The sequence below is a fragment of the Perna viridis genome, chromosome 14 (assembly GCF_037379345.1).
Source record: "Perna viridis isolate PV_CMFRI_1.1 ecotype Kerala chromosome 14, ASM3737934v1, whole genome shotgun sequence".
NCBI lineage: Eukaryota > Metazoa > Mollusca > Bivalvia > Mytilida > Mytilidae > Perna > Perna viridis.
The window spans coordinates 7,687,581-7,712,750 of record NC_142458.1 but is presented as its reverse complement, the minus strand read 5'-3'; the positions used below and the strand labels follow the sequence as shown (position 1 = coordinate 7,712,750).

General features: G+C 31.6%; 1 protein-coding gene across 3 annotated transcripts in view; it reads right to left on the bottom strand.

Moving 5' to 3' along the window:
- Positions 1-331: 331 nt before the first annotated feature.
- The window catches only part of LOC148597991 (rho GTPase-activating protein 18-like), a 48,415-nt gene continuing 23,576 nt past the window's right edge, over positions 332-25,170 (bottom strand). For all 3 annotated transcript variants that reach the window (XM_088560723.1, XM_088560724.1, XM_088560725.1), the window contains exons 7-18: positions 23,833-23,874; positions 22,324-22,486; positions 21,462-21,553; positions 20,204-20,281; positions 18,717-18,876; positions 16,263-16,345; positions 14,779-14,991; positions 10,729-10,803; positions 9,357-9,419; positions 7,627-7,757; positions 6,487-6,599; positions 332-5,964 (exon numbers count right to left, since the gene is read on the bottom strand). In XM_088560723.1, coding sequence (XP_088416849.1) covers positions 5,870-5,964; positions 6,487-6,599; positions 7,627-7,757; positions 9,357-9,419; positions 10,729-10,803; positions 14,779-14,991; positions 16,263-16,345; positions 18,717-18,876; positions 20,204-20,281; positions 21,462-21,553; positions 22,324-22,486; positions 23,833-23,874 — 1,308 coding nt within the window. In that variant the 3' untranslated portion in view covers positions 332-5,869. The remainder of the gene's footprint in view (positions 5,965-6,486; positions 6,600-7,626; positions 7,758-9,356; positions 9,420-10,728; positions 10,804-14,778; positions 14,992-16,262; positions 16,346-18,716; positions 18,877-20,203; positions 20,282-21,461; positions 21,554-22,323; positions 22,487-23,832; positions 23,875-25,170) is intronic.

The following is a 25,170-nucleotide window of genomic DNA, read 5'->3' as shown; positions in this document are numbered from 1 at the left end:
TCATGTTATTCAAATAATGCATTCGTAAAGATATAGGCAGAAATGAACTTGCCCACACAGTTTCAATTGCAACTTGAGAGAGGCTTCAGCCATCTGCAGAGCCACACAAAAATGAGTCGTTTGTGTAGGGTATTGAAAGACGATGGACAATGTGCCAGGTGAGCTAAAAATACCAGGATGCAATATTTTTAAATTGAACTTCCATTACATTGTTTAGAATGTTTCGTCTTACTGGCTATTATTCTTAATATCCATGATTCTTCTTGTGTGTAAGTTCCTTTACAAGAACTTGTATAAGCAGTTACATGTATAATAATAAATAGTAAAGAAATGGAATTACATTTTTATTACAACATAATGATAACAAAAGTTATATAATGTTTTATATATAAATAAAGTCAACAATATATCATACACGTACATGTATATAAATATTTTTAATAACAATATTTTTATCTAATGATACAACAAAATTACTGAAGGGAATTGTAATACATGTATGTTCTGCCGAGACATGCAAACTTAACTTGTAGGTCCAGTGGGAGCAACATTTGAATACAGGAGAAATATTTCTAATAAAATATTATAAAGAACCAAAAATTAATTTTCGTATTTACTTTAATAACGACCTTTAACCTCATATATGTGTCCAATTTTGAAGTTTTCTTTATACATTCATCATCAAACTTAAATTAACCAAGTATGTAAAAAATTATTGTTCTTTCAAATTTTGAATCAATCAATAATTAAACTGGTTTATCCCTATACAATTCAATCTTAACCATTTGAACTACTACTAGTTTACAGAAGTAATAAAATGTACATCACAGTAATTTGCAGTAGTTTTGGGTATTTCCCTTTCATCAGAACTATCTGATAATTACTGAGACAGTAATTGACAGTAATAAAAATTATGTTGCTACAGTACAGTGCAGGTGGATTTTGCTGTTTTCACAGTAAAAATTAAAATGCAAATACCAAATCAGCCAAAAAAATGACATTTTAAACTATTTATATCCTAAACATTCCCATCCAGAGCAGAATGGAAACAAGTATAAATACACCAGTGTGGACCACCCTTTCAGATGATGATGTAGCACATACAATTACTTTTTTTTAGTAATAACAAATTACTGATATATTTTACTAGATGTATACAGTTAAAACACTACTGGGATCTGAGTGTATTTCTATTTTCTCATACACATTAACATCAGCTTGAAATGTGTTTAATTACCCATGTTAATTGGCAAATCAATAAATTGTGGCAATACAGATGTACAAAAAAAAACCTATTCCATCTTAAAAGTTCTTAAAATTACTTGAAATTAAAGTATAGTCCAACCTTCATTAGATATAGAAACACATTATGATAAATAATAGACGACAAAAACAGCACAAATCTACCATTAGACCTTTGAATCTCTGAAAGTGTGGTTTTAGTCTGAGAAAAAAATTACTAAATGTACCTGTACATATGCTGAAAGTTGAAATCCCCATTGGTCACCTTGTGAATGGCTTTCAGCCAGAACAGTCAAACACAAAGTTCTGATAATCTATACCATGTGATTGGACCTGTTAAAGTTCGTAAGTTCAAAATAATAGTAACTATTTATACTTTATGTAATATACTCTGAAAGCTTTCGCATGATTTGGAAGGGGCTACAATAAAAAAGAATCCTTTTAAAAAACATGAATTTTGTCCAGACTTGTAAAATACATGTATGTTAATTTTGCAATAGAAATCAAATACATTGTCCTTCATATTTTTCACTTTGAGTTCAGGTGCAGCTAAATTTTATTCCAGCCTCCTCCTATTAAACTAAATAGCTGCTCCAGTACATCTTAGACTTGTAAAAGACATCATCAATAATACAAAACCCATCATTAAACTATATAGAATATCAACTGATCATAATTGAATATAATATGTCTATTCAATCACTAAGAACGACAACTCAAACATAAGAAATTATAATACTTAAAAATGAAACACTTTATATTGATGAGGTTACAAATACTGCTTTAATAATGTTTCTTTGTGTTAATGCCAAAAAAAAAAAAATAAATAAATAAGAACAATACTGTTAAAAATGGGACATTTATAAAACTGCACTTTAACACAAGCTAAAGCACCACACATGATTAACATGTGACGTTCATTTTATAAACAGATAAAAAAACAATTGGAAACTCACATGCAATTTTGTTCATGCTATTCCCCCAATGTGTATTCCCTTTTACAGCAATTTGAAATAGAGAGATACCGATTTCAAGCCAATCTAGCTAGGCTTTCAAGTGATTTAAATAGCTGTCTAGTTAAAAATCTATCATACATTGTAACAATGTGTTCTACATTATTACCACAGAACACCTGTGTAATCGGTTGGACACAGTCTTTCAAGTTAGAATAGCTGTTAATTATGATAATCTTGTCATAATTGACCAGGTGCTGTAAACATACTAATTTTTTGCTATTGTTCGTGGCGAACAGAAAATGGTACCCGCCAAATTGATTTTTAACATTATGTTATGCTAACCATTTTTTAAACCACAAAAACTGATACCCGCAAATATGTTCACTTGACATAATTCGCGAAAATTACCAACTACAAACATTAATATGCTTACAGTAATTGACAGCTATTCAAACTTAAAATACAGGTGTTCTGTGGTAATAAAGTAAGACACACTGATATAATGTGCGACAGATTTCTACCTAGATAGCTATTTAAATCGCTCAGTATAGCCTAGCTAGATTTGTATTTAAGTAGCTGTCTATGTAAGAATAATGCAAAATCTAAAAAATGTGATACAACCCAAAAAAGGCTACATATTTTTTTTTTGTAATTAAGTTGTTTTATGGGTCTATACTATGAAATGTGTAATTAATCATTCAAATGTGCCTGCTCTTAGGAGATAATCCACATTGAAAATCTAGTAGATTCTATTGTATTTGAGCATCATTTATCTCCCTTAATTTTGAAATCTACAGTGCATTCTATACAATATTTATCTCCTAAGAGCACGGGCTATATGAAAAACCACATGTTAATTTCTGTTCACTATGACATTTAAAACAAATTATCAAAAATAAAAATATGTAGGCTTTTTACCCATGAATCACATTTTGCATGATCCTTAGCTGGAGTGCTATTTAAATCAGTATCACTCTATTTCAAATTGCTATAATGTACTACAAAAGTTACCTCCCAATTGCAAGATTTCTTCCAATGAGGCATGGTTATATGCAGTGAGTTGACCAAAACATAGTACTTTTGACAGCCTCAAGACCAAGTACTGTAAATGCATTATTTTTTTTTTATTTTCATGGTAGATTGAAAAGCGAGAACAATAGAACCCACAAAATTTCTAACACTATGTAACAGTAATCATTTATTTTAAACCGTAAATATTGATACCTTGCAAATATGTCGACTTTACTGAATCTGCAAAAATTAGCAAAAGCGAAAATTAATATGTTACAAGTACTTAAAAATCCAGTTCAGTTAAAATAAAAGTTAAAATGACTTTTACCCTGAATTACAAAATATAGTATTCAGAAAAAGGGAGACAAACCTTGCAAACCACAATTCCGAGTGAAAGTGAAATATTTTTGATCAATATTTAAAGAACATGTTAGATGTTAAAACTGGTTTCCTGTTTCAAGATCTAAGTGATCTCATGAAAAGGTTGATGTTCTAAGGAAGCACAATAAACCAGTTTCCTGTTTCAAGATCTAGGTGATCTCATGAAAAGGTAGATGTTTAAGGAAGCACCTTAAAACTGGTTTCCTGTTTCAAGATTTAGGTGATCTCATGAAAAGGTAGATGTTTTAAGGAAGCACAATAAACTGGTTTCCTGTTTCAAGATCTAGGTGATCTCATGAAAAGGTAGATGTTTAAGGAAGCACCTTAAAACTGGTTTCCTGTTTCAAGATCTAGATGATCTCATGAAAAGGTAGATGTTTCAGGAAGCACCTTAAAACTGGTTTCCTGTTTCAAGATTTAGGTGATCTCATGAAAAATAAATATTGCATATGAAATACAGCAATGATTTACTAGACACCTTGTATTTGTGCTCAAGAAAGCCTAGCTCCATGAACAAAAAATTCTTTAAAGAAAAAGATATTTTAACATGTAGCTGGCAAGAAAAAAAGTACATTGTAATTTTAATGTAATTGACATGTGTGGCACTTTTGCAAGTAATTAAAGCAATGTGAGCAAGTAATATACATGTACATATAAACCTGTCTAAACTGAACTATGTATAATCCCAAAACCTGTTTTAACTGAACTCTGAATAATCCAAAAAACCTGTCTAAACCAGACACTTGTTAAGTCCCTCTATATCAATATTGAGTGTCAGTCCCTGCAAGAATCAGGCAGTAGGTGAAACATGGTGTAAAAAACACACCATTTTGAAAGTGTAATTTGACTTTTTGCACTATCAGAATCTTCAGAATTTTCACCTACTGCCTGATTTTTACAGAGACTGACACCTCAATGCTTCTTTTCTGTCTCATGAATAAAAACATTATTGGATTAAAGTGATTGGGTCTTAATTAGGACTACATAAATATGATTTAATCAATTAACATTTTATTTATCTATAAAGTCTTGCTTTTAATAGATATTTCTTAGATAGTTTTAACTAAAAAGCACTTAATAAAGGTCCCGCTCCAAAAAAAAAAAAAAAGAAAATTGTAACTTTTTTGTGTTTTTCATTATAATTTCCCTTATGAGCCCCTAAAAATACATTGACAGCAAGTTTGCTAATTAGGTATATAACTTGTGCAATACAAAGTCAGAGAACACAGGAAAACAGTGAATGTATGTAGAATATTTTCTGATCACTTCAGTTTTCAAAATTCAGTTGAATTTGTATGAAGCAAACAAAAATGGAAAAAAAAATCCTTCTACCTACAATTTGCCATCATAGCTTCAAAGTAAATGATAAAAAAACAAATCTGGTACAGAAAAATAACTTGAGCAAAAATTACAACAAAGGGAGATAATTCTGAGCAGTTTATGTGAACAATCAAAGAATTCTAAATCCTATATAATAAAGTAGAAAAATTGTGCTAATTTTTCATTCAAAGCAAGAGTTTTGAATTGATCACCTACAACCTAACCTTTACTACAGCAGACTTGATTAATTGTTTTTTTTTTTCATGAAAAAAAAAATACTGAATAACTAATTGCCTATAATTTTTTTTTTTATACTACAACGATAAATTCAGAACATATTTGTTCATAAGTAAACTTGTATCAAGAAAATTCTTTCCTCACCACTACAGAGGCAGCTGTGCAGATTTATTAAAATCATATGTTTGACACATTCTAACCATGTTTCAATACAATCTACAGAGCAGGTCAGAGGATTTACAAAGTTTTAATAATGTGTTCTCATTCTGTGGTTGCATTATTAACAGTAAATGATTTGCTCAATATGAGAAAATATTCCTTGATCAACATAAGTGTTCAGATTTCATCACCTGGTACCTGTGGACTGATCTGTCAGAGCTAAGGAAAAAAACAGGGAATCAGTAATCTGGTTCATTATTGCTCCTTTTTTTCTTCAAGAACCAGTTCAAGTCCAACCATAAGGACTGAATAGGGGCCATTTTAAAATGGAATATTATTTTTGTATGAAGTTATGGTTGAACACAACAATTCTGAAAGCCATGCATCAAATATTACAAGGCACATGGTGTCATGCCACCTAATTCTTTCTTCTGGTCTTGTGATGCCATGGATCATGTGATTAATTCCTGGTCACGGCATCAAAAGAACGTTCTGAACAGGAAGCTGCCTCTTAGTTTCACAAATATGATGACTGGCCAATTTTCAATGAATGGTGGTGACCCCTACGATTGCCCTCGAGATTTCACCACCCATTCTGCATTAGGATTGACTTTATATAAGGAAAACATATGAGTCCTGTGGTCTAGACATCTCTCACCTGTAATTAATGAATAAAAATAAATCTATATGGACTGGACATCTCTAACCCACAATTAAAGTAAAGAAAGCTGATACAAGAACTAAATGCAGAATGTTTGAATAATTTGCTCTGTCTAAACAGTCTACAATTCAAATTTTGGATGTTTTCATTGGTCATTTCACTTGATTAGTTGGTATTGCATTAATTGCCTCATAAAATATCCTATTTTTAATTTTTTGATCTATCATGATTTCAAAAACACATCAAGTCTCATTGCCCCGTAATAACTTTCCAACATCTAACCTTTTTTAAATCAAACAAAACCATTTTTCTCCACCAGAAACAAATCAGAATTTCAAGCCCCTGTTCTTTAAAGATTTCACATCTATGTCCCTACCAGTGCCATTTTTCAACTCTTCTTCAGTGTACCTTTTTCTCAACCAAATACAAATTTGAATACCCTCCCTTTTTGAAGCATGGACTGCTACCACATCAACATATTTCCTATCTGCACTTATACAGATCTCTTACTTGCCATACCTATATTGCCACCTATTTCAAACAGGTAGGTATCATCTTCAGCAAACTGTACATTATTGGGATCGACAACAATTTTTCCAGAGTTTGACTTTTTAACTGATCCTCTGAAACTCCTAGAAAAGAAAAACAAGAAGTTAAAATGTAGATAATTGCTTTGCATTGATTCTTAAGAAGGTAGACCTAGGGTAAGGGACATAACTCATGAAGTCAGTGATATATTTGTATCATATTCAATTCCACCAAAGCCTATCAAGCTTTCATTTGACACAGAATGAAATCAATCTAAGTTACTTTGATGCTTACATGACATTGATGTAAAATGCTGAATACAAACGTTCCAATGATTTTTAAGAGTTGTGTCCCTTACCCTAGGTCTACCTTCTTAAGTTCCCTCATTTTCAGCATTTTTTTCAATCTCGTGACCTGTTGTGTAAAGACCAATAATCCCATATGTGGGTGTTTTATTTTGGCAGATAATTGGTTCAAATTCCATTGTAAATCATCAAAACACATGTTGATATGCTTTATGATTTAATAATTTGCTTTGTAACAAGCTTTCGGATTGGTTGGTTCTCTATGAACAAACCAAGTTATTTTGTATAAATTGCACTGGCACTGTGACATCATTAACATCAATCCTTTCACATTCTGAGATTGAAATTATCCCTAACAAAATAAATTATGTGGAATAATTCTAATTTTTGAACAGGTTATTGTAATTGTATTAATTTTCGCTATTTTCGGGGTAGACAGAAAAATGAGAAAAAAAGTACAAGTGAAATATATTTTTGTGAACTATATAACTAAATATTTTTTAAACTACAAATGGATACCAGAAATATGTTCGCTTGCTAGAATCAACGAAAACTGGCATCAACGAAAATTACTGTGAAAGTATCATGGTTTGTGGGGTGTCAATTTTCGTGGTTATTGTGGGTTTGGTAAACCAGAAAATTTAGTTCCCAACAAAAAAGAAAATCCACATCAATTTGTGTGATGGAGTTTTCAAATACAAGAATTCAAGAATCTACTAACTGATGTCTTTTCACTAAACCACGAAAATTGCAACCCACAAATAAAAGTACTTTCACAATTGTATGTTTACAGTATACACAATAACATTCTACAACAATTTTGTACCTGGCATTAGTGGTTTTCCGGAATCTATTAACAACATCTCCAGCTAAAGTGGTGGGATCCAGCCGAATGGCAACACAACTTTTGGTTAAATGTGGAGCTTGAACTCTTATAACACCATCCTGAAAATCACCCTGTAAAGAAGCAAATCAGTTTTACAGTGCTAAATATGGGAAAGCCATTGGCCTTAAGGAGGTAGACCAAGGGTAAGAGACACAACTCTTACTCTTGGATTGATTTCAATCTGTTTTACATGAAAGCTTGATAGGCTTTGGTGAAATTGAATAAGATACAAACATATCACTGATTTCAAGAGTTGTTTCCCTTACCCAAGGTCCACCTCCTTAAGTGCAAGCGAAGTCTGAAGCATAAAGTATTATGTTTCCTTTTCAACTAAGTATACTTCATACCAGTTCCAATCAAATAAAAGACATCAGCATTTTTATACTATTTTTTATTATAATTTCTAAAGCTTCAACAGTTTGACATGTAGTGTTCTGCTTTTGTGAAAGTTTCTTATGTGTCAGTATGATGAATATTGCAACTAATTTCTATAAATTTAAGAGTGAGCTTTCCTTGTGTATAAACATAATAAAGGAATACATTTAAATCAGCAAGTCCGCCAATTGAAAAGACAAACATTTTCTAGTTTCTAGTTACATATTTATTTCACAAATATGATGATCTTACAAAATGAGATTTAATTTGATATGAATTAAAGATACCATTAGATTGTTTGATTTTGTTTGTGGTATGTCTATAATACATAAACTTTAATTTTCCTGTTATTTCATTTGTTAAGAAGTAAACAGTGAAACCTGTCTATACCAAACCCTGAATAATCTGAAAATCTGTCTAAACCAAACCCTGAATAATCTGAAAACCTGTTCAAATCAAACCCTGAATAATCTGAAACCTGTCTAAATGAAACCCTGAATAATCTGAAAACCTGTTTAAACCAAACCATGAATAATCTGAAAATCTGCCTAAATGCAAACCCTGAGTAATCTGAAAACCTGCCTAAATGCAAACCCTGAATAATCTAAAAACCTGTCAAAACCAAACCCTGAATAATCTGAAAACCTGTCTAAATGAAACCCTGAATAATCTGAAAACCTGTTTAAACCAAACCATGAATAATCTGAAAATCTGCCTAAATGCAAACCCTGAATAATCTGAAAACTGTCCAAACAATACCTGAATAATCTGAAAACCTGTCTAAACAATACCCTGAATAATCTGAAAACATGTCTAAACCAAACCATGAATAATATGAAAACCTGTCTAAACCAAACCATGAATAAGCTGAAAACCTGTCTAAATGCAAACCCTGAATATCAAAACCTGTCTAAACCAAACCCTGAATGATAAAAAAAACCTGTCTAAATACAAACCCTGAAAAAAAAACCAAAAATGATACCTGGAATATGACCATGATAGAATCAGCAAAAAATAGTAACTGGGAAAATTAATATATTTACAGTAATCGTAAGTAAATTTACAGTATGATGAAGTTAAAATGGTAGAATTAAGATCTGTACAAGAGAAAATCCACAAATCTGTAGAAAAATCCGGTCAATACTTAATCATGTTAGGCTTAATATTAATGGAAATGGTGATGGTTTGAAGAAGTCAACTCTCGTCTAAAATTTTAAATAAAATGAAAATCTCACCAGAGGCTTGTTGATTTTTTGGTCAGAATCATTTCAAATAACTCTGTCAAGTTATCTTACCTCATGAAGAACAGGTTTCTTGTATAAATCAGATTTATCTTTTTTTCCTAGGAATTTCATTCTCTGAAAAATATACATCAAATTTGTCATTGAACACTGAAGTTTCTAAATCATAGTTTTCCTTTCCTCTTTCATCTACCCCAGACTTTTTATGAGCAACACAGCCGGTGTTTCTAGAAAAGCAGAGGATGCTTACCCTACCAGTGCACCTGGTCTATGCTCCCAGTTTTAGTGGAGTCTGAGTTGATCATTTGCTTTTGTTACTTTGTATGTATGATTTTAGTTACTTAATATTTTTTGTTGAGTATGTCTGTTTTCCATGTCTGGCCTTTGTCCCTGGATTGCTTTCTTTTGATTTCCGTTTGAACCTTGGTTCCCTTGATTACTCTTTCACAGAATCTTAAAAATAAAGTTATTACTATACAACTCACTTATCTTAATAGGATACAGACTGTCAGACTATGAATGTTGTTAATGTGCAGGGGTTTAACTTAACTATGGTAGTGTTTCCAAGGTCAAGGGTGAAAATTTGGCCTAGGAATTATGAAAATTTCATTTTTTCTAGGTCATGGACCTTAAACCCTTTTTACTGATCCTTTTTTGCAAACTCTTGGTCTTCTTCAAGTGGACCATTGATTTCTAACTTGAAAAAATCCACCATCCCTCCACTCTTGTAAGAAAATTTGTATCCCTGATGTCTGATCATAATGGAGATTCTGATTAGGATAGGCATTCTTACCCTACCAGTGCACCTGGTCAGTATACCTTAGTATTTAGGGGACCAGGTTTCTAATATATTCATCAGTTAATTTGTGTCATTAAATATGATTTTAGGACAAAGCTATTTTTCTAAATAACATTAGTTAAAAAGCACTACCAGCTGTTTTGTAATATTTCTGAAGTCATGACAGACGGGGACAGCGTTCTAGGATTTTTCAGAAATTGAGGTTTCCTCGGGAAAAATCCATATAAAATCAACTTTTCCACAGTCAATTACTGCTTTCATTACAAAACAAATCCTTATAGCATATGAAGTTTTCAACTTGCCATGGGAAAGTGTAACTAAGTACCTAACTTTCCCTGACCCAAATTTCACTTGCCCCGGGGAACGGAAAATAGGAATCCTAGAATACTGTGTGATTATGTGATACTAACTGTAACACACGCTGTGTGTCTGTGTTTAAAATTCAATCACTTCCTTTTATGACAGAACAATTTTGAGCCATTTATTTGGTTGACATTCCCTCCAACAACAGTTTTTATTTTTTTGGTCTAGCGTTTGTTCCTTCTTCTTACCAGAATCTACTTGCTTTTTCTTGGCAAAATGCAAATTGATAGCATATTTTGTGTGAACAATCATAAGTGGACTTACATGTTTCTCTCTCCCTTTTCTTTGTAGTTCAAGTTCATTCTTATGTCTCATTTGTTGCAAAAGGAAAGACGGAACCTGTTTTACAATGTAAGAAAGAGTGAAATACAAAACATGATCCCCAGTGTTGAAGAACGCCCTAATTTAACAAAAAAACAAACAAAAAACAAAAAACAAAAATACAAAAAAAAAAAAAAACATCATGATTACAAGTGTTGAAAAATGCCCATGTCTTATTTGTTGCAAACAGACTGAAGGAACTTGTTTTAAAATGTAATTTCAAGAAAACTACTTGAAAATAGTGAGTAAGAGTGATACATGTAAAATCTATGTAGTATCCTCTACATAAATAATTATATTTTGTTTATTCATGATAAGCAGTTGTTTATCCTATTTATATTACAGATTTTCTTAATTATTTGTTTTATTTTTATTGAAGCTGAAACAGATTATTCCTGTAAAAAATGATTGTTATAATCTGCTTAAAAAAAAAATCAGCACACAGTAATTTTAATCTGCACACAAAGCAAATCGTTCAGTATGAATTAATAGAATGAACCATGATAATTGAGAATATCTCTTCTAGAATGAAACCTACTGTTTAAACATCAGGCAGTGAATAGTATACACAAAATGACCAACTTTTCATGATCATTACTTAGGCCAAATAAAAAAAATAAGTGTGTTTCTGGTTTCCAGACCGGCCCTATTTTTTTAAAGGCTAATTGCCGACCCTAGAATTTTTTTCGGCAAAAATAGGAAATTCCGGAGTTACTTGGATCTCGTTCTGGCATTTTTATACATGGATTGTGCTGGGCTTCGCCAATATTTACCCGAATAATCAAGTTGTTATATTACGTTCCCTACGATTAGGTAGTACAATACAGTTAGGTCATTTCTGAAAATTTGGTCTCATTTTGTTGAAATATAGCTGTTTTGAGGCAGTCCACACAGAAATTTCTAGTGTTTTATCATAAAAAAGTGCATATTTTTGAAATCCTTGGTGTGTGGAGGTTAAAGTCATTTATAAGTAATTTAGTGATTATTGTTATAAAATCCAGTAGCCATGGTCACATACTGAAAAAAATATTACTGAGTTTTAGTACAAAACAGGGGTGCCTTTCAAAAACTAACAGCCAATTGCTATGTTTTAGAAAATATCAGACACTTAGACACTACCACAGGATGAAAGCATGCATGGAGGAGGTGGAAAAAGGGTAAAAATAATAAGACCCTATTTGATCCATTCATTCACAATTTTAGTTCCAAAAATTCGTGCGAAATAAAGTATTTTGAAAATCAGCCATCTGATGCTGAGGAGAGAACCTAATAAGGCAGGGGACTGAAACATTTCGGATACCATTCTTCCTTTAAATTACACCTGTTTACCATTACATATATTACATCTGTCTATGTATAAATGCTTAAATACATTTAAACAATATATCCACCAAATTTCAACTTTTGATTTTAAGTTTTACAAATTTTGGGTTGCTTTGTGTGCAAAACAGTGTGCCTTAATGTAACTGTATAGTGCACCCTTAATGGGAAAGTAGTAGTATTTATTTCCATGCATTAGGTTGACCAATTGCGTACCCTATTCAGATAAAAGGAAGTAGAATTTGGAAGGACAGATTGGTGTACTGACAAAGTTTGTAATGATGATTTTTTTCTCTCAGATTCTTAAAGGATTAAAGTTTAAAAAAGAATTAAGTTTATATTTTTAATCCTTCAAAATGCATAGTTTGTGAAATTTTGAATAGACTGCATATTACAAATAAGTGCTGAACCAAAAAAATGCAAAAATTCCGGTACCTTCAAACTTTTGATGGTGGTTGAAAAAAAAGATGGTCAACCTCTACTCGCATTGTGATTTTTCAATCTCTGAATGATAGTACTACAACAAAAAATGGTTTTTGAGTCCTAGTTTTTATTAGAAATTACTGAAAAACTTTAAAAGGTTAAAACTGTCGGCTATGGAAAAATAAATACTACCATTTTCCCTACTCCGTTGGCACTGAAATGGATACGGAGAAGGGTTACGCCAATGTCGCAATTCACAATTTCTGTTAGATCTGGCAACTAAAATAACCTGCTGTTGGCGATTTTCTCTGTGCCTAGGTTTTGTACATTGTGTATATTAAAAATAAAACCGACAGAAAGTTTGACAGCAACGGATATTCTCTCTAATTAAACAATTGTGTTGACACCTGGTCAGAGTTGAATGACCATAACCAATTTATGACTGAAACCAATCAAATGTAATTAGACCAGGTGATCATGACTCATAATATCATCACGGGAGATGCCAATCAAAACTCAAAATCTGGTCAAAGGTAAACACAATAATGACCATGTGCACATGGCTACATACAGGCTTCACAGCCCTTTTAAACCATATGATACAATCTGAATCAGATTTACCTTATAACAGAATAAATAAAATCCAATTAACAATGGTTATCCCATCAGGAAGTGTCTAAACACCTCGAAATGAAAGAATTGATATAAGAAAATTGATGACATTTGTTTACACCTTTTTGGCGGGAAAATCGGTACACAAATAGAATAGGGATTACCAAAATGTAATTAAAGAAATATTGACAGCATTAAATAATAATGATTCTAATATCAAGTAGGAGTACAAGGGATAATTCAAAACAAACATAATTACTGGTCCATAATAGTTTGCTAGAAATTTTATCACTTGAAAAAAGAATCCAGTTTGTTGAAAATTAATAGATAAAAAATCAAATCATAATTTTAAATAAATTTAATTAGACCACAAAGGATAAGGGTCAATATGTCTATATGTGCATAGTAATATAAAGTCCTTGATAGAAATAAACCACCTGTTTCTGGAGTTGTACTTAATTATTTTGCATATATAAAGTGAGTAATGGGTTTAGATCCTGACTAAGACTAAAGCTAAAAACCTGCTTTATACATGCATCAAGAGTGAATTTTGGGTACACGTATGACATGTGTGAAGGGGTTATTTTGTTGATTTTACAAAGATAACTCATCAGTGGACTAACTAAGCGTCATATCTTAAAAAATACAATAATTTTTTTGGCACCCATTTTGGCTCTAATTTTTGAAAATTAGCAGCTAGAAAATTTTCCGGGAATAGAATTTTGGAGGCCAGAGCACCCCCTATAATATCGCCCAAAATGGCAGGGTATATGTTGCAGGCCGCATCCAATCTACAAGTTACAAGTCTATTGGCAATGAAATTCCTTAAATGTAACCACATGGATAAGAGAAAAGAAATCATGGTTATAGATGAAAACTGCTGGTTCACACTATGTATCACATACATCACGAATTATATCATATTTCATCTACCCTATTTATGAAATCTTGAAATCTTCCAAATTTGAAAATACTGAGTACTTCTTGTATTCAATCGTTACTTTGATTATGATCTTCCTATATATTTGATTTAAATGCTGTTGATGAGCGGTTACTCCTTTAAACACATGTACATAAAATTGAAATTTACAATGTATAAAAATGGTATTTTTTGTATTTAGACATGCAGTGGCCATTACTTATATTTTAAAAAAAAAAAAAAAAAAAGCCTACCTACCTATCCTATTTTTTTCAGACTTAAAACAGGAAACACACATATTTTTTTGTTTGGCCTTAATATTATATAGACAGCAGTGTTTTTTCAAATGTTCCCATGGCAATAAATTCAATAATTCACACTGTAAAATAAATTCGGTAAGTTCACTAAAAGAGTTTCTCCAGCCATAACATCACAACTTTGATATCAATCAGTCAATCACAGAATTAAACATTCACGTTTAAAAATATTGATAAATTATGAAGAAAAGGATAAAAAATTGAATAGTGTGAACAACCAAAATATTATCACTCTTGGCAAGAAGGCTTGAAATTTTAATTCGTGTGCGGAACAAGTTCAGCACACTTGTTAAATCTAGGCATTTTTTGGCCCTTATTATTACTTAATATTTTTGTTATTCATTCTTTCCAATTAATTACTCTATTATACTTTACAATAAAAATTAACAAACAAATACCTACCATCCAAATAATTTTTTGGTATTTTATCATCATCCTGACAACATTTGATGTACCGGCAGCCATTGTCATTTCAAGGTCATTAATTGTTTTGGGCTTTGACCTTGATACAGGTGACAGGAAAAGGTTTGGTGCCATTATCATAGCTACATTGTTCAGCCCCATTAAGTTCTTGTCTCGATGTGAAACTATTTTGTTCAAATATTTTAAAAGCACCTGCATAATAAAAGATCAAACTATAGGAAGAAAATTTTAAAAAATGCAAAATTGGGGCCTCGATTAGGACAATTTAGAGATTGTCCATGTAACACCTGGCAGAACCTATAATCTGGATGATGCAGCGTAAATTTTATCCCACCAAATTAATGTAATGTTTCACTAATTATGATTGCAGAAAGAGCGGATTTTTCTGTATCAAAATGGATGACTAAGATTATATATTCTATAACCTAAATATTTATCCCCTTTATTTGAAAGTTTCTTGTGCTTTCTATGTACTTTATTTCATTCCTAACATTTCATCAAATAACAAACCAACATTCATTTCTTTTTCAAAAAACATTAATTTGTGATCTCGAACGGTGAATTATTCTGGAGAAACAAAATTTGCTATGTGCCACCCACTTTCTGGGTCTTCCATGAACACCATCATATTTTACCATAATATGAAAAACGTACAATCTAATTAACATATGAAATCTATGCTTTTCATATTTCTAACATGTATGAATCACCTCAGAATTTATACACGTATGAAATTTAAGCTTTTCATATTTTAAATATGTATGAATCACCTCAGAATTAATAAACTAACGAAATTTATGTTTTTCAAGTTTTTAACATGTATAGATCAACCCAGAATTTATAAACTTACGGAATGTTTGAAATATGTTTCAACCACCCCAGAATTCATAATTATACAAAATTTAATATTTACATGATTTAAATATATGGGTTTTCATTTTTTAGATATGTATGAATCATTCAGGCATATATAAACATATGAAATTTATTTTTTTCATAATTTTAATATTAATGTATGAGTCATCCCAGAATACATGTTAAATTAAGGTATCCCTATTAATCAAGTAAGTAGCAGTCTTTGCAAGAATCAAGCAAAATTTGAAAAATATGATACACCCCAAAGAAGTCTACATATTTTTATTTTTGTAATTAAGTTGTTTCATGGGTTAGTACTATGAAATGTGTAATTATCTGCCTGCTCTTAGGCGATAATTGACACTGAAAATACAGTAGATTCTATTGTGTTTGAGTGCCATTTACAGAGTTATCTCCCTTAATTTTGAAATCTACAGTGCATTCTATATAATTTTTATCTCCTAAGAGCACGGGTTATATGAAAAACCACATGTTATTTCTGTTTACTATGACATTTCAAACAAAATATCAAAAATAAAATTTGTAGGCTTTTTACCCATGAATCACATTTTGCATGATCCTTAGCTGGAGTGCTACTTAAAACTTACCCATAAAGTATCCCTGTTAATATCAGGAAGAAGCAGAATCAGTAGGTTGAGGGCCTGTAATTGGAGTTGTCTATCAGGAATATCTGTAAAATGTAAACAGGAAATGTAGAATGTAATCAAGTAATGTAAAATGTAATTAGACTATGTACAATGTAATCAAGTGATCTTAAATGTAACTGGGTAATATAAATAGTAATCTAGAAATGTAAAATGGAATTAGTATGTAAAATGAAATCAGGTAATGTAAACTAAAATACAGTAATTGGACATTAGGTCAAGGTAAGCTTACAATGTTAAATTAAATCTAAGGTTGCTATGTACTATCCAAACATTGTAAGTGAGGGAGGCTCACTTCTTTTCTCTTTGAAAAACTTCAGTACTTTTCATTTATTTTATTTTTCAACTGTGGTTAGAGGAAAGGAAACAAATCATTTATATTTTTGAAAAATTTATACTCCTTAAAATTAGAGCTTATTTTGTTATATACACAGAAAAAAATGGGTCAGAAGAAGACATGTGACAGACTTGAACGCGCATCCCACAAAATGGGACCCCATACTAAAGTTGTGCACCAAATATCTAGTGGCTGTGATTTATAATTGATGAGAAAAATGTTACAAAAGTATTTTCCCCGCCCAGACCAAATTTCACCATTTTATAAGCATAGGACATCCCTATATTGCAGCCCCACTCCCCCCTAAAAAAACAATATTGCAACATTAAAATGTGGTTGTTATGGTCCAAACAAATGGAAACATCTTCAAAACCAATATTTGCTAGCATAAAACATGTGGAAACATTGTTTTTTAATTAAGTGAAAAATTACTTCTTCCTTTTACCACATGATTTACAAAGACAGAAAAACCTGCCTAAACCAACCCTGAAAAATTCAAAAATCTGTCTAAACCAAACCATGAAAAATTTTGAAACCCTCTCTTAACCAAATTCTGAAAAAAAATTGAAAACCTGTCTAAACCAAACCCTGAATAAATTTGAAAACCTGTCTAAATAAAACCCTGTCTAAACCAAACAATGAAATATTAAAAAATCTGTCTTAACCAGACAAAACTAAATGTATCCTGAACTTTGGTAAACTAAACATCTGTCTAAATCTAACACCTATCTAAACCAAACACCTGTCTAAACCAAACACATGTCTTAAACCAAACATCTGTCAAAACCAAACACCAATCTAAACCAATGACCTGTCTAAACTAAACATCTGTCTTAAACCAAACATCTGTCAAAACCAAACACTGTCTAAACCAAACATATTTTAAAGTCAAATGGGTAAAGACAAGTTTTACTGCACATGTTTATTGTGAATCAAAATAGTTGAATCCTGAACATATGATTTTTATGATGGGCTTAAACAGTTGAAATGTGTCTTACATGTAAACTTTTTTAAAAAAAAATCAAGCCCTCTTAGCCACAAAACTTGAAAAGTCTGAGAATATTTTAAACTAAAATCCCAAGTAACTGCATTTGGGTATGGAATTTTAGAAGTTTAAAATATTCTAAGACTAATTTTTCAAGTTTTTTGCCACCAACAATCCATTTTACAAAGACTGGAAAGTGTAAAATCAGTGGTGAGTAATGACATCATGATAGAAAATACACAAACACGAAAATGCCTTCCACAATTCAGTATACCCATATCAAGATTTGTTTAAAATATCCATAGCCTGCGATTATGAGAAGCTGAGAATTTTTTTACAAAAAGAATGTGTTTATTGAATGACTAACACAGGTAAAAAAGTATACCCTCCTCTCTATGGATGGGGAAGGTGGTATAAAAATAATGTTGTGATTTCGTTGACTAGAATTGTTTCTACTCTAACACCAGGTGCATGCACGCACTATCACACTATTTGCTTTCTAAAACAAGAATTCTATCTGCAACTGAACTATGATGCACAACCAAAGGAGCTATCTCAATCAAGTGCGTCCTTACATTCAAATGTTAGTTTTCTATACTCTTACTTTTATCTTGGACAAGTTAAAAGCACTAAAACACACATTAGCAGAAATCAATTAAAATGAGTTGTACTAAATATTAGTTTAATAGGCCATAACAAAAAAAATCCTAGATTCTCATCAAATATTTTTCAAAATTAGGAGTGGACGGGCAAATTTCAATTTTTTCAAACAATTTAAAAGAAAAATGCTTTCAATTTGAAAGAAATTGACTTAAATTGGGCAAAAAATTAGAATAAAAATTCTTCAGGGAAGGTGAAAAATTTGGGTCGGCAGAGGATGAGAATTTACGATGTTTTCTATTTTGGCCTTATTGGAAGAAATTAAAGAAAAACTTGTTTATTCAAATAATAACAAATGAAAATTGATTCTTAAATTCTTAGAAATGATACACTTTTTACTGTATTAACTGGATATGATTAACAAGAAACATACATTTATTTTTTTGGCCTAATAAAAAGGCATAAAATCACTTACTCTCCACTTGAGCAAAGGCCTCAATATACTGTGAAGTCAATAAAGGAAAAGGTAACTCTCTTAAAAACTGTTTTAACAAAGCTGCTGCATCATTTGGCATCACATCAACCCAGGAAAAGGTGCCCTGGTAAAACTTCTCTTCTAATTCTTGCCGTAGTAACTGAAAAACATACATCATAGTACTCATCAGGCGCAGATCCAAGGACTGGTGTACCGGGTGTACACCCCCCCCTAAATCAGTAAGAAAAAAAAATTTCACCCCAAGTTTCGCCCCATAATATGTTTTGCCTTGCTTTAAATGCCTTGCATTTAATTCACTTAATGCCCCCCCTAAACTCAAATCCTGGATCCGCCCCTGCTAAATGCTGACATTGATCGTTGTGAAAACCAACCAAGAGATGAACAAATATGTAATTTTTGTAATATGCAATGTAAAGAAAATAAATACCATTTTATAATGATTTGTCCAGCCTATCAGACAGCTCAGATTAAAATATCTACATAATTATGTACTATTGTTCATTGCCAAATTTGTCTTATTTTTAAAATGTTCAAAGACATCAGTAATTTATTTATGGTTTATTTTCTGAAAGACATTTGGAAACATAGAAACATTTTAAAGTGTAAGTTTTTGTAAGAATCAGGCAAAATGAGAAAAATCTGAAACATGCATGTCAAAACCCCACTGATCTGACTTCGATCGGATTGATTTGCTATAGCTACACCCTCGATCTGACTTTGATCGGATTGATTTGCTACAGCAACACCACCGATCTGACTTCGATCGGATTGATTTGCTATAGCTACACCCTCGATCTGACTTCGATCGGATTGATTTGCTATAGCTACACCACCGATCTGACTTCGATCAGATTGATTTGCTAAAGCAGTAACCGATTTATCTTATATTAAAAGTTCCTTTCTGATACTTTCTACCTCAACTTCCAAACTATTGTTATTCTGTAATTCTATTTACTTTTAATTTCACCATTCCAAGCCAGTCATTAAGATTTCAACAATTTTTTTAATTACTCACTGGCTATTATATTTCAACAAGAAGTTTTCCATTTGCCATTTTGAAATGATTTTTTTCCAGATTTCATGGCAGAAACCAGTGCTCCTTTTTCCTTCTGTGTAGTTTTTTTGTATCATTTTTACATTTTTTACATTTTTAGGTTTTCATTTGGGTTTCAGTAGTTTATGATACTGTAAAAATGTGTCGAAGACAGAAATGAATGGGTTGAAGTAAACAGGATGTAGAAGTGCGACTGACCTGAAATCGCATCCCACGATATGGGACCCCATACTGAAGTTGCCTACCAAGTATTTAGCATCTAAAAATTTAAAAAAAAAAAAAAAAAAAAGGAAAAAGAGAGATCTAGTTGCTGTGATTCAAAGTTGCTGAGAAAATATTACAAAAATATTATCCATGCTGAATCACCATTTGCATAAGAACAACCTGGTTGAGAATCAATATCTAATGTTACCTTAACTCTAGAAGTAGAACCAGGTACACGTAAAATTCCTTCAATATCTACACAGTGCTTTTCTAAAAAGCTTATAATCTGCAAAACAAAAAGAGGCACATATTATTATCTGGTATTAGTGTTTAAAAAATGATTTGTGCTATGGTATTTTTGTGAAGACAAACTTGGGTAATCTCCCTTTGCAAGCATTCCAGATACTTTCCAATAAAGTTACAGTCACACCTAAGTATCTCGCACTCAATGGGACCATTGAAATGTGTTAGAATTATCGGTAGTTAGAGAAATTAAAGGTTGTGTATTTCCGTATTGTTTTCATCTCAGGTCAGAGTTTGATTTTTATCGTCAGATACTGCTTACATCCTATGCAATTTTTAGTTCTTGAATTTTTTTCATTGGCTTTCGGAAGGTTATGTTAATTTGTGAATATTAAAAGTGCTGTGTTTGCTTTCAAAAAACTTTTAGAGTTCAAGTTTCTTGGTCAATAATTTGTTTTCATCTAATTTTCTTTGATGCTTTCATAATGCAGACTTAGGATCATTCTCCAATTTCAATCAGTATTATGTTAGATTAAAATTACTTAATTAGTGATGACCAAAATATTACCTCTAACTAAAAGGACACTTTGATTAATGTAAGGGTTAATATAACCTTTTATTACCCAAGCTGACAAAATGGCTGACGAGTTTGAGTTATTGAGGGTTTTTGCTAAGATTTATCACTGAATGGACAGACTAGTCAGTTTGAGTGTCCGAGAAATCCAAGTTTATTTCTATTGATTATATAGGAGAAAAGTTGATACTTTGAGATGTGTTCGGGCCATCCGAGTTTGAGAGAATGAAGTTGGACCGTACTTATAGAATCTCACTATCAATAAGAGTTGTGCTTTCAAGCAGTGAAGACAAAAGGGACCACTGAGAGGAGATATTTTCATTCACAAAACTTTCTTTACCACATATATAAATGTAACTGAGATAGATGTACAAAATCTAGGGAGACATAAATAAAAAACCTTGACAAGAAGCTCACAATACAGGACAACAGCCTATATCTGCACTTTTAAAAAAAGTCCAGTCTCTTTACTCAGGAAATGACCCTCTTGACCTATTTCTGTGAAAATCAATCCAACCCAAGCAATTCACTAAATGTTGGAGGGAAACCAGTAACATAATGGAGACCTTATCCAAGCAACAACCCTAAATCATTGATTTTCAATTAAGTCACTACCCCACCACCGCCCAAAAAAAAAATTTCTACCTACATCTAAGAACACAAGTGGGACTTTGGTTGATGACTGAATCTGTTTATCGTCTTCCAACAATACTTCTAGAGGGACACCAAACAGACCATGTTCTGTAAATACAGTTAATTAATATAACTAATAATTACAATTTTTGTACTACATGTATTTGGCCAAATTCTATTGGTGTTTACAGTTTCAAATAGGAAGAGCACCAGCAAACTGCATATTGAAACAAGCAAAATGCTTATGTCTAAGTATTTGACTACAGGCTCTATAAATCTCAAATCAAGCACTTATTAGGGACATAACTCTTACAAATCATTGGAACTCTTGTATTCAGCAATTTACATCAATCTCATGTAAGCATCAAAGTAACCTGATTGATTTCATTCTGTTTCAAATGAAAGCTTGACAGGCTTTGGTGAAATTGAATGTGATACAAACATATCACTGATTTCAAGAGTTATGTCCCTTTCCCTAGGTCTACCTCCTTAAGAGAGTGCATTCTATAATTGTTTTACCATCGATTGGCTATTTTAGCCCCTTATTTTACCCCAAGCAATAGTGCTGAGTAAAATAATGATATAAATGATTGCCAGAAAGATCAGCCAATGATTAAATAGATTCTGAACTAATTATTTTGATTTTAATAGGACAAGTTTAATCATGTTTATGAAAGGAAACAGCTGATGTGTTGCATGAAATTTTTTAGTGGAGCAAAATTCAACAGTAACATTGGTAAAATTGCCTAAAACTTATCAATGGCAATGGAAATAAGAATGTTGTATGTTTATGACATTGGAAAAATATCTATGACCACTTAACCACAGCTGTGATTTAAAAACCTTTGAAACACATAACATTAAAATAGATAATATACCTCTAAACTTTTTCTTCGACTTCCGCCGTGACCACAGTATATTATTGTTGTCAAACAATGCTGTTAGTTCTATTAATGTCAAAGCTCGTAAATGTTCAAGATCTTGAGGACTCAGATCTTGTAAATGTGTATTGCCTAGAAGGTCAGGCTGCAGCTCAAAATCCTGGAAATACAAAAAAAGGTCATTTACACAGGTAAAATTGCAACATACTTTATCGTATGCTATACATTTGTTTTATAAATAACATTACGATTTGTTTTACTTTTGTTTTATAAAATACATTATGGAATGGTTGACAATGTTTTATAAATCGAAGTACGGACTGAATGCTTCCCTTGTTTTATAAATTATATTCAGAATACTTTATCTTTGTTTTATAAACTACTTAACGGAATGTTTTATTTCTTTTTATAAATTACATACTCTCTCAATATATTAATTCATTGGAAAACATTAACACTAAATCATGTTCAGGCATTATTTCATACCATTGACCCTAAACATTTTGTTCCATCTGAAGTAAAATAAAAAAGTGATGCTGTCCATCTACCTGTTTTAGTCACCAGGTATGGAGTTTAAGGAGGTAGACATAGGGTAAGGGACAAAACACTTGAAAACAGTGATATGTTTGCATCATATTCAATTCCACCAAAGCCTGTCAAGCTTTCATTTGAAACGGAATGGAACCAATCCAAGTTACTTTGATGCTTACATGAGATTGATGTAAAATGCTGAATACAAACATTCCAATGATTTTTTAAAAGTTGTGTCCCTTACTGCAGGTCTACCTCCTTAACTGGAATTTTTCACAAGAAGCCCCTATTTGAAGTGACAATGCTATGAAGAAGCGATTACAAAATGTAGTTGGTCAAAATGTATATTATATTGCACCATTAATGAAGAATTCAATGAAAATTGCCAGCATCTATACAAAACAATGGAACAATCACCATTTACTATATAGATAGCAGTGTTTTATTGAATATTCCCAGTGTAATAAATTTTGATAATTCACACTGTGAAATAAATTTGGTAATTTCACTCTCGGACTTTCTCTTGTCAAAACGTCATAACTTTGATATCAATCCGCCATCACAGAATTTAAAATTCATGTTGAATATATTGATAAATTATGAAGAAAATCTATATAATAAATAGGATAATTAATTGGTTATCATGAATAACCAAAATATGATCACTCATGCCAAGAACGCTTAAGGATTTAACTCGTGCACACACTTGTTAAATCCTGGGGTTCTTAAACACTCGTGATAACATTAGGTTATTCCAATTAATTATACTATTATTCTGTTTCTGTTATGAACATATTAGCAGTAACCAATTTTTGCAGCCACAAAAAATTACTGCTTCATGTTGTTAAAACAGTTTCATGGGTACTATTTTCAGCACTTATGAATGAAAATAGGTATAAACAAAACTCAATATGTTTACAATATTCTTCCCTTTATTCCAACCAATCTACAACGTATGTTACCATGACAACTTACAGGAAGGTTGTCTCTCAGTTCTTTCCTTTCCTTTATCACAACCTAAAATATCAAAGAATATGATACTCTTATTCCCCAACCATTTTACATTAAAAGTTCCAAAACTCTTGCAACAAAAAATCTGAAAACAGTGAAAAAGCAGAAGAACTTTTCACCAAAGTTATTTATGTACAATCTTTAATAAAACTCAGGCAGGTGGTGATTCATGCATTAAAAAAAAAAAAAAAACAAACTTTGAATTCACTTTAATTTCTCATTCAGAAATAGTTACAGAGACAGACCACATAACCAGTCTTAGTTTGCTATTTGACTGTTGCACATTTGAGACAAACATTCATAAACTGTATATGAGATTGGCACTTTGCAAGAGTTATCATTCTTGATTAGTCTGATTTAAGCACAAAATTACTGTATGATCTTCTCAAAAATACATATTGACACTAAATTGACTTTTGTGAAATATTTGTCTTACTGAGAAAAAGTTTTTCTTGTGGGAGAAGCAGTTACCACCAATTTAAGGAGGTGGACCTAGGGTTAAGAACATAACTCTTGAAATCAGTGATATGTTTTTATTATATTCAATTTAACCAAAGCCTCTCAAGCTTTCATTTGAAGCAGAATAAAATGATCAAAGTCAATTAGATGCTCACATAAGATTGATGAAAAATGCTGAATACAAATGTTCCAATGATTTTTAAGAGTTTTGTCCCTTATCATAGGTCTACCTCCTTAAACTCTTTGGTATAACTCTGCTGAAGATAGAACCCATGACCTGGAGGCTTTTTGTATGATGATGATTCTACAGGATGTCAGAAATATTAAGTATCAAACTAAATAAAATTCAGGCACTGTCCAAAGGTAAGGTGTTTCATGGTGTAGAAATACCCATGGATCAGATGATGCTTTGTGGTCTACATGTGCTATATTCTTATGTGACAATCATTCTTTCTGTATACAGATCTCTTCTTTTGAGAAAATCACACTTAAAACCTCCTGCTAAAAACAACCAAATCAAACCAAATCAAGAACAATAACTCTTGAAAAGTGCTTATTTTATGTACAATCTATATAATTTTTTTTCTCAAAAGTTTAACCCCTAAATGAAAAACTAAGACATATTATGTGGTCTATAACAGTTTCTGAACAAGAAATTAAACTGAATTCGGTCGTTTTTTTGGAATGCATGAATCAACTCCTGTCTGATTTTTATAAAGACTGTTACTTAAAGCAATCGATAAGTGATGCAAAAAAGTAATTCCAGTTAGACATGTAGATTTCACCTTTTTTCCAACACATTGGGCAAAAAAATAGCAGAATTTTGTCTGTTTCAGTTGAATC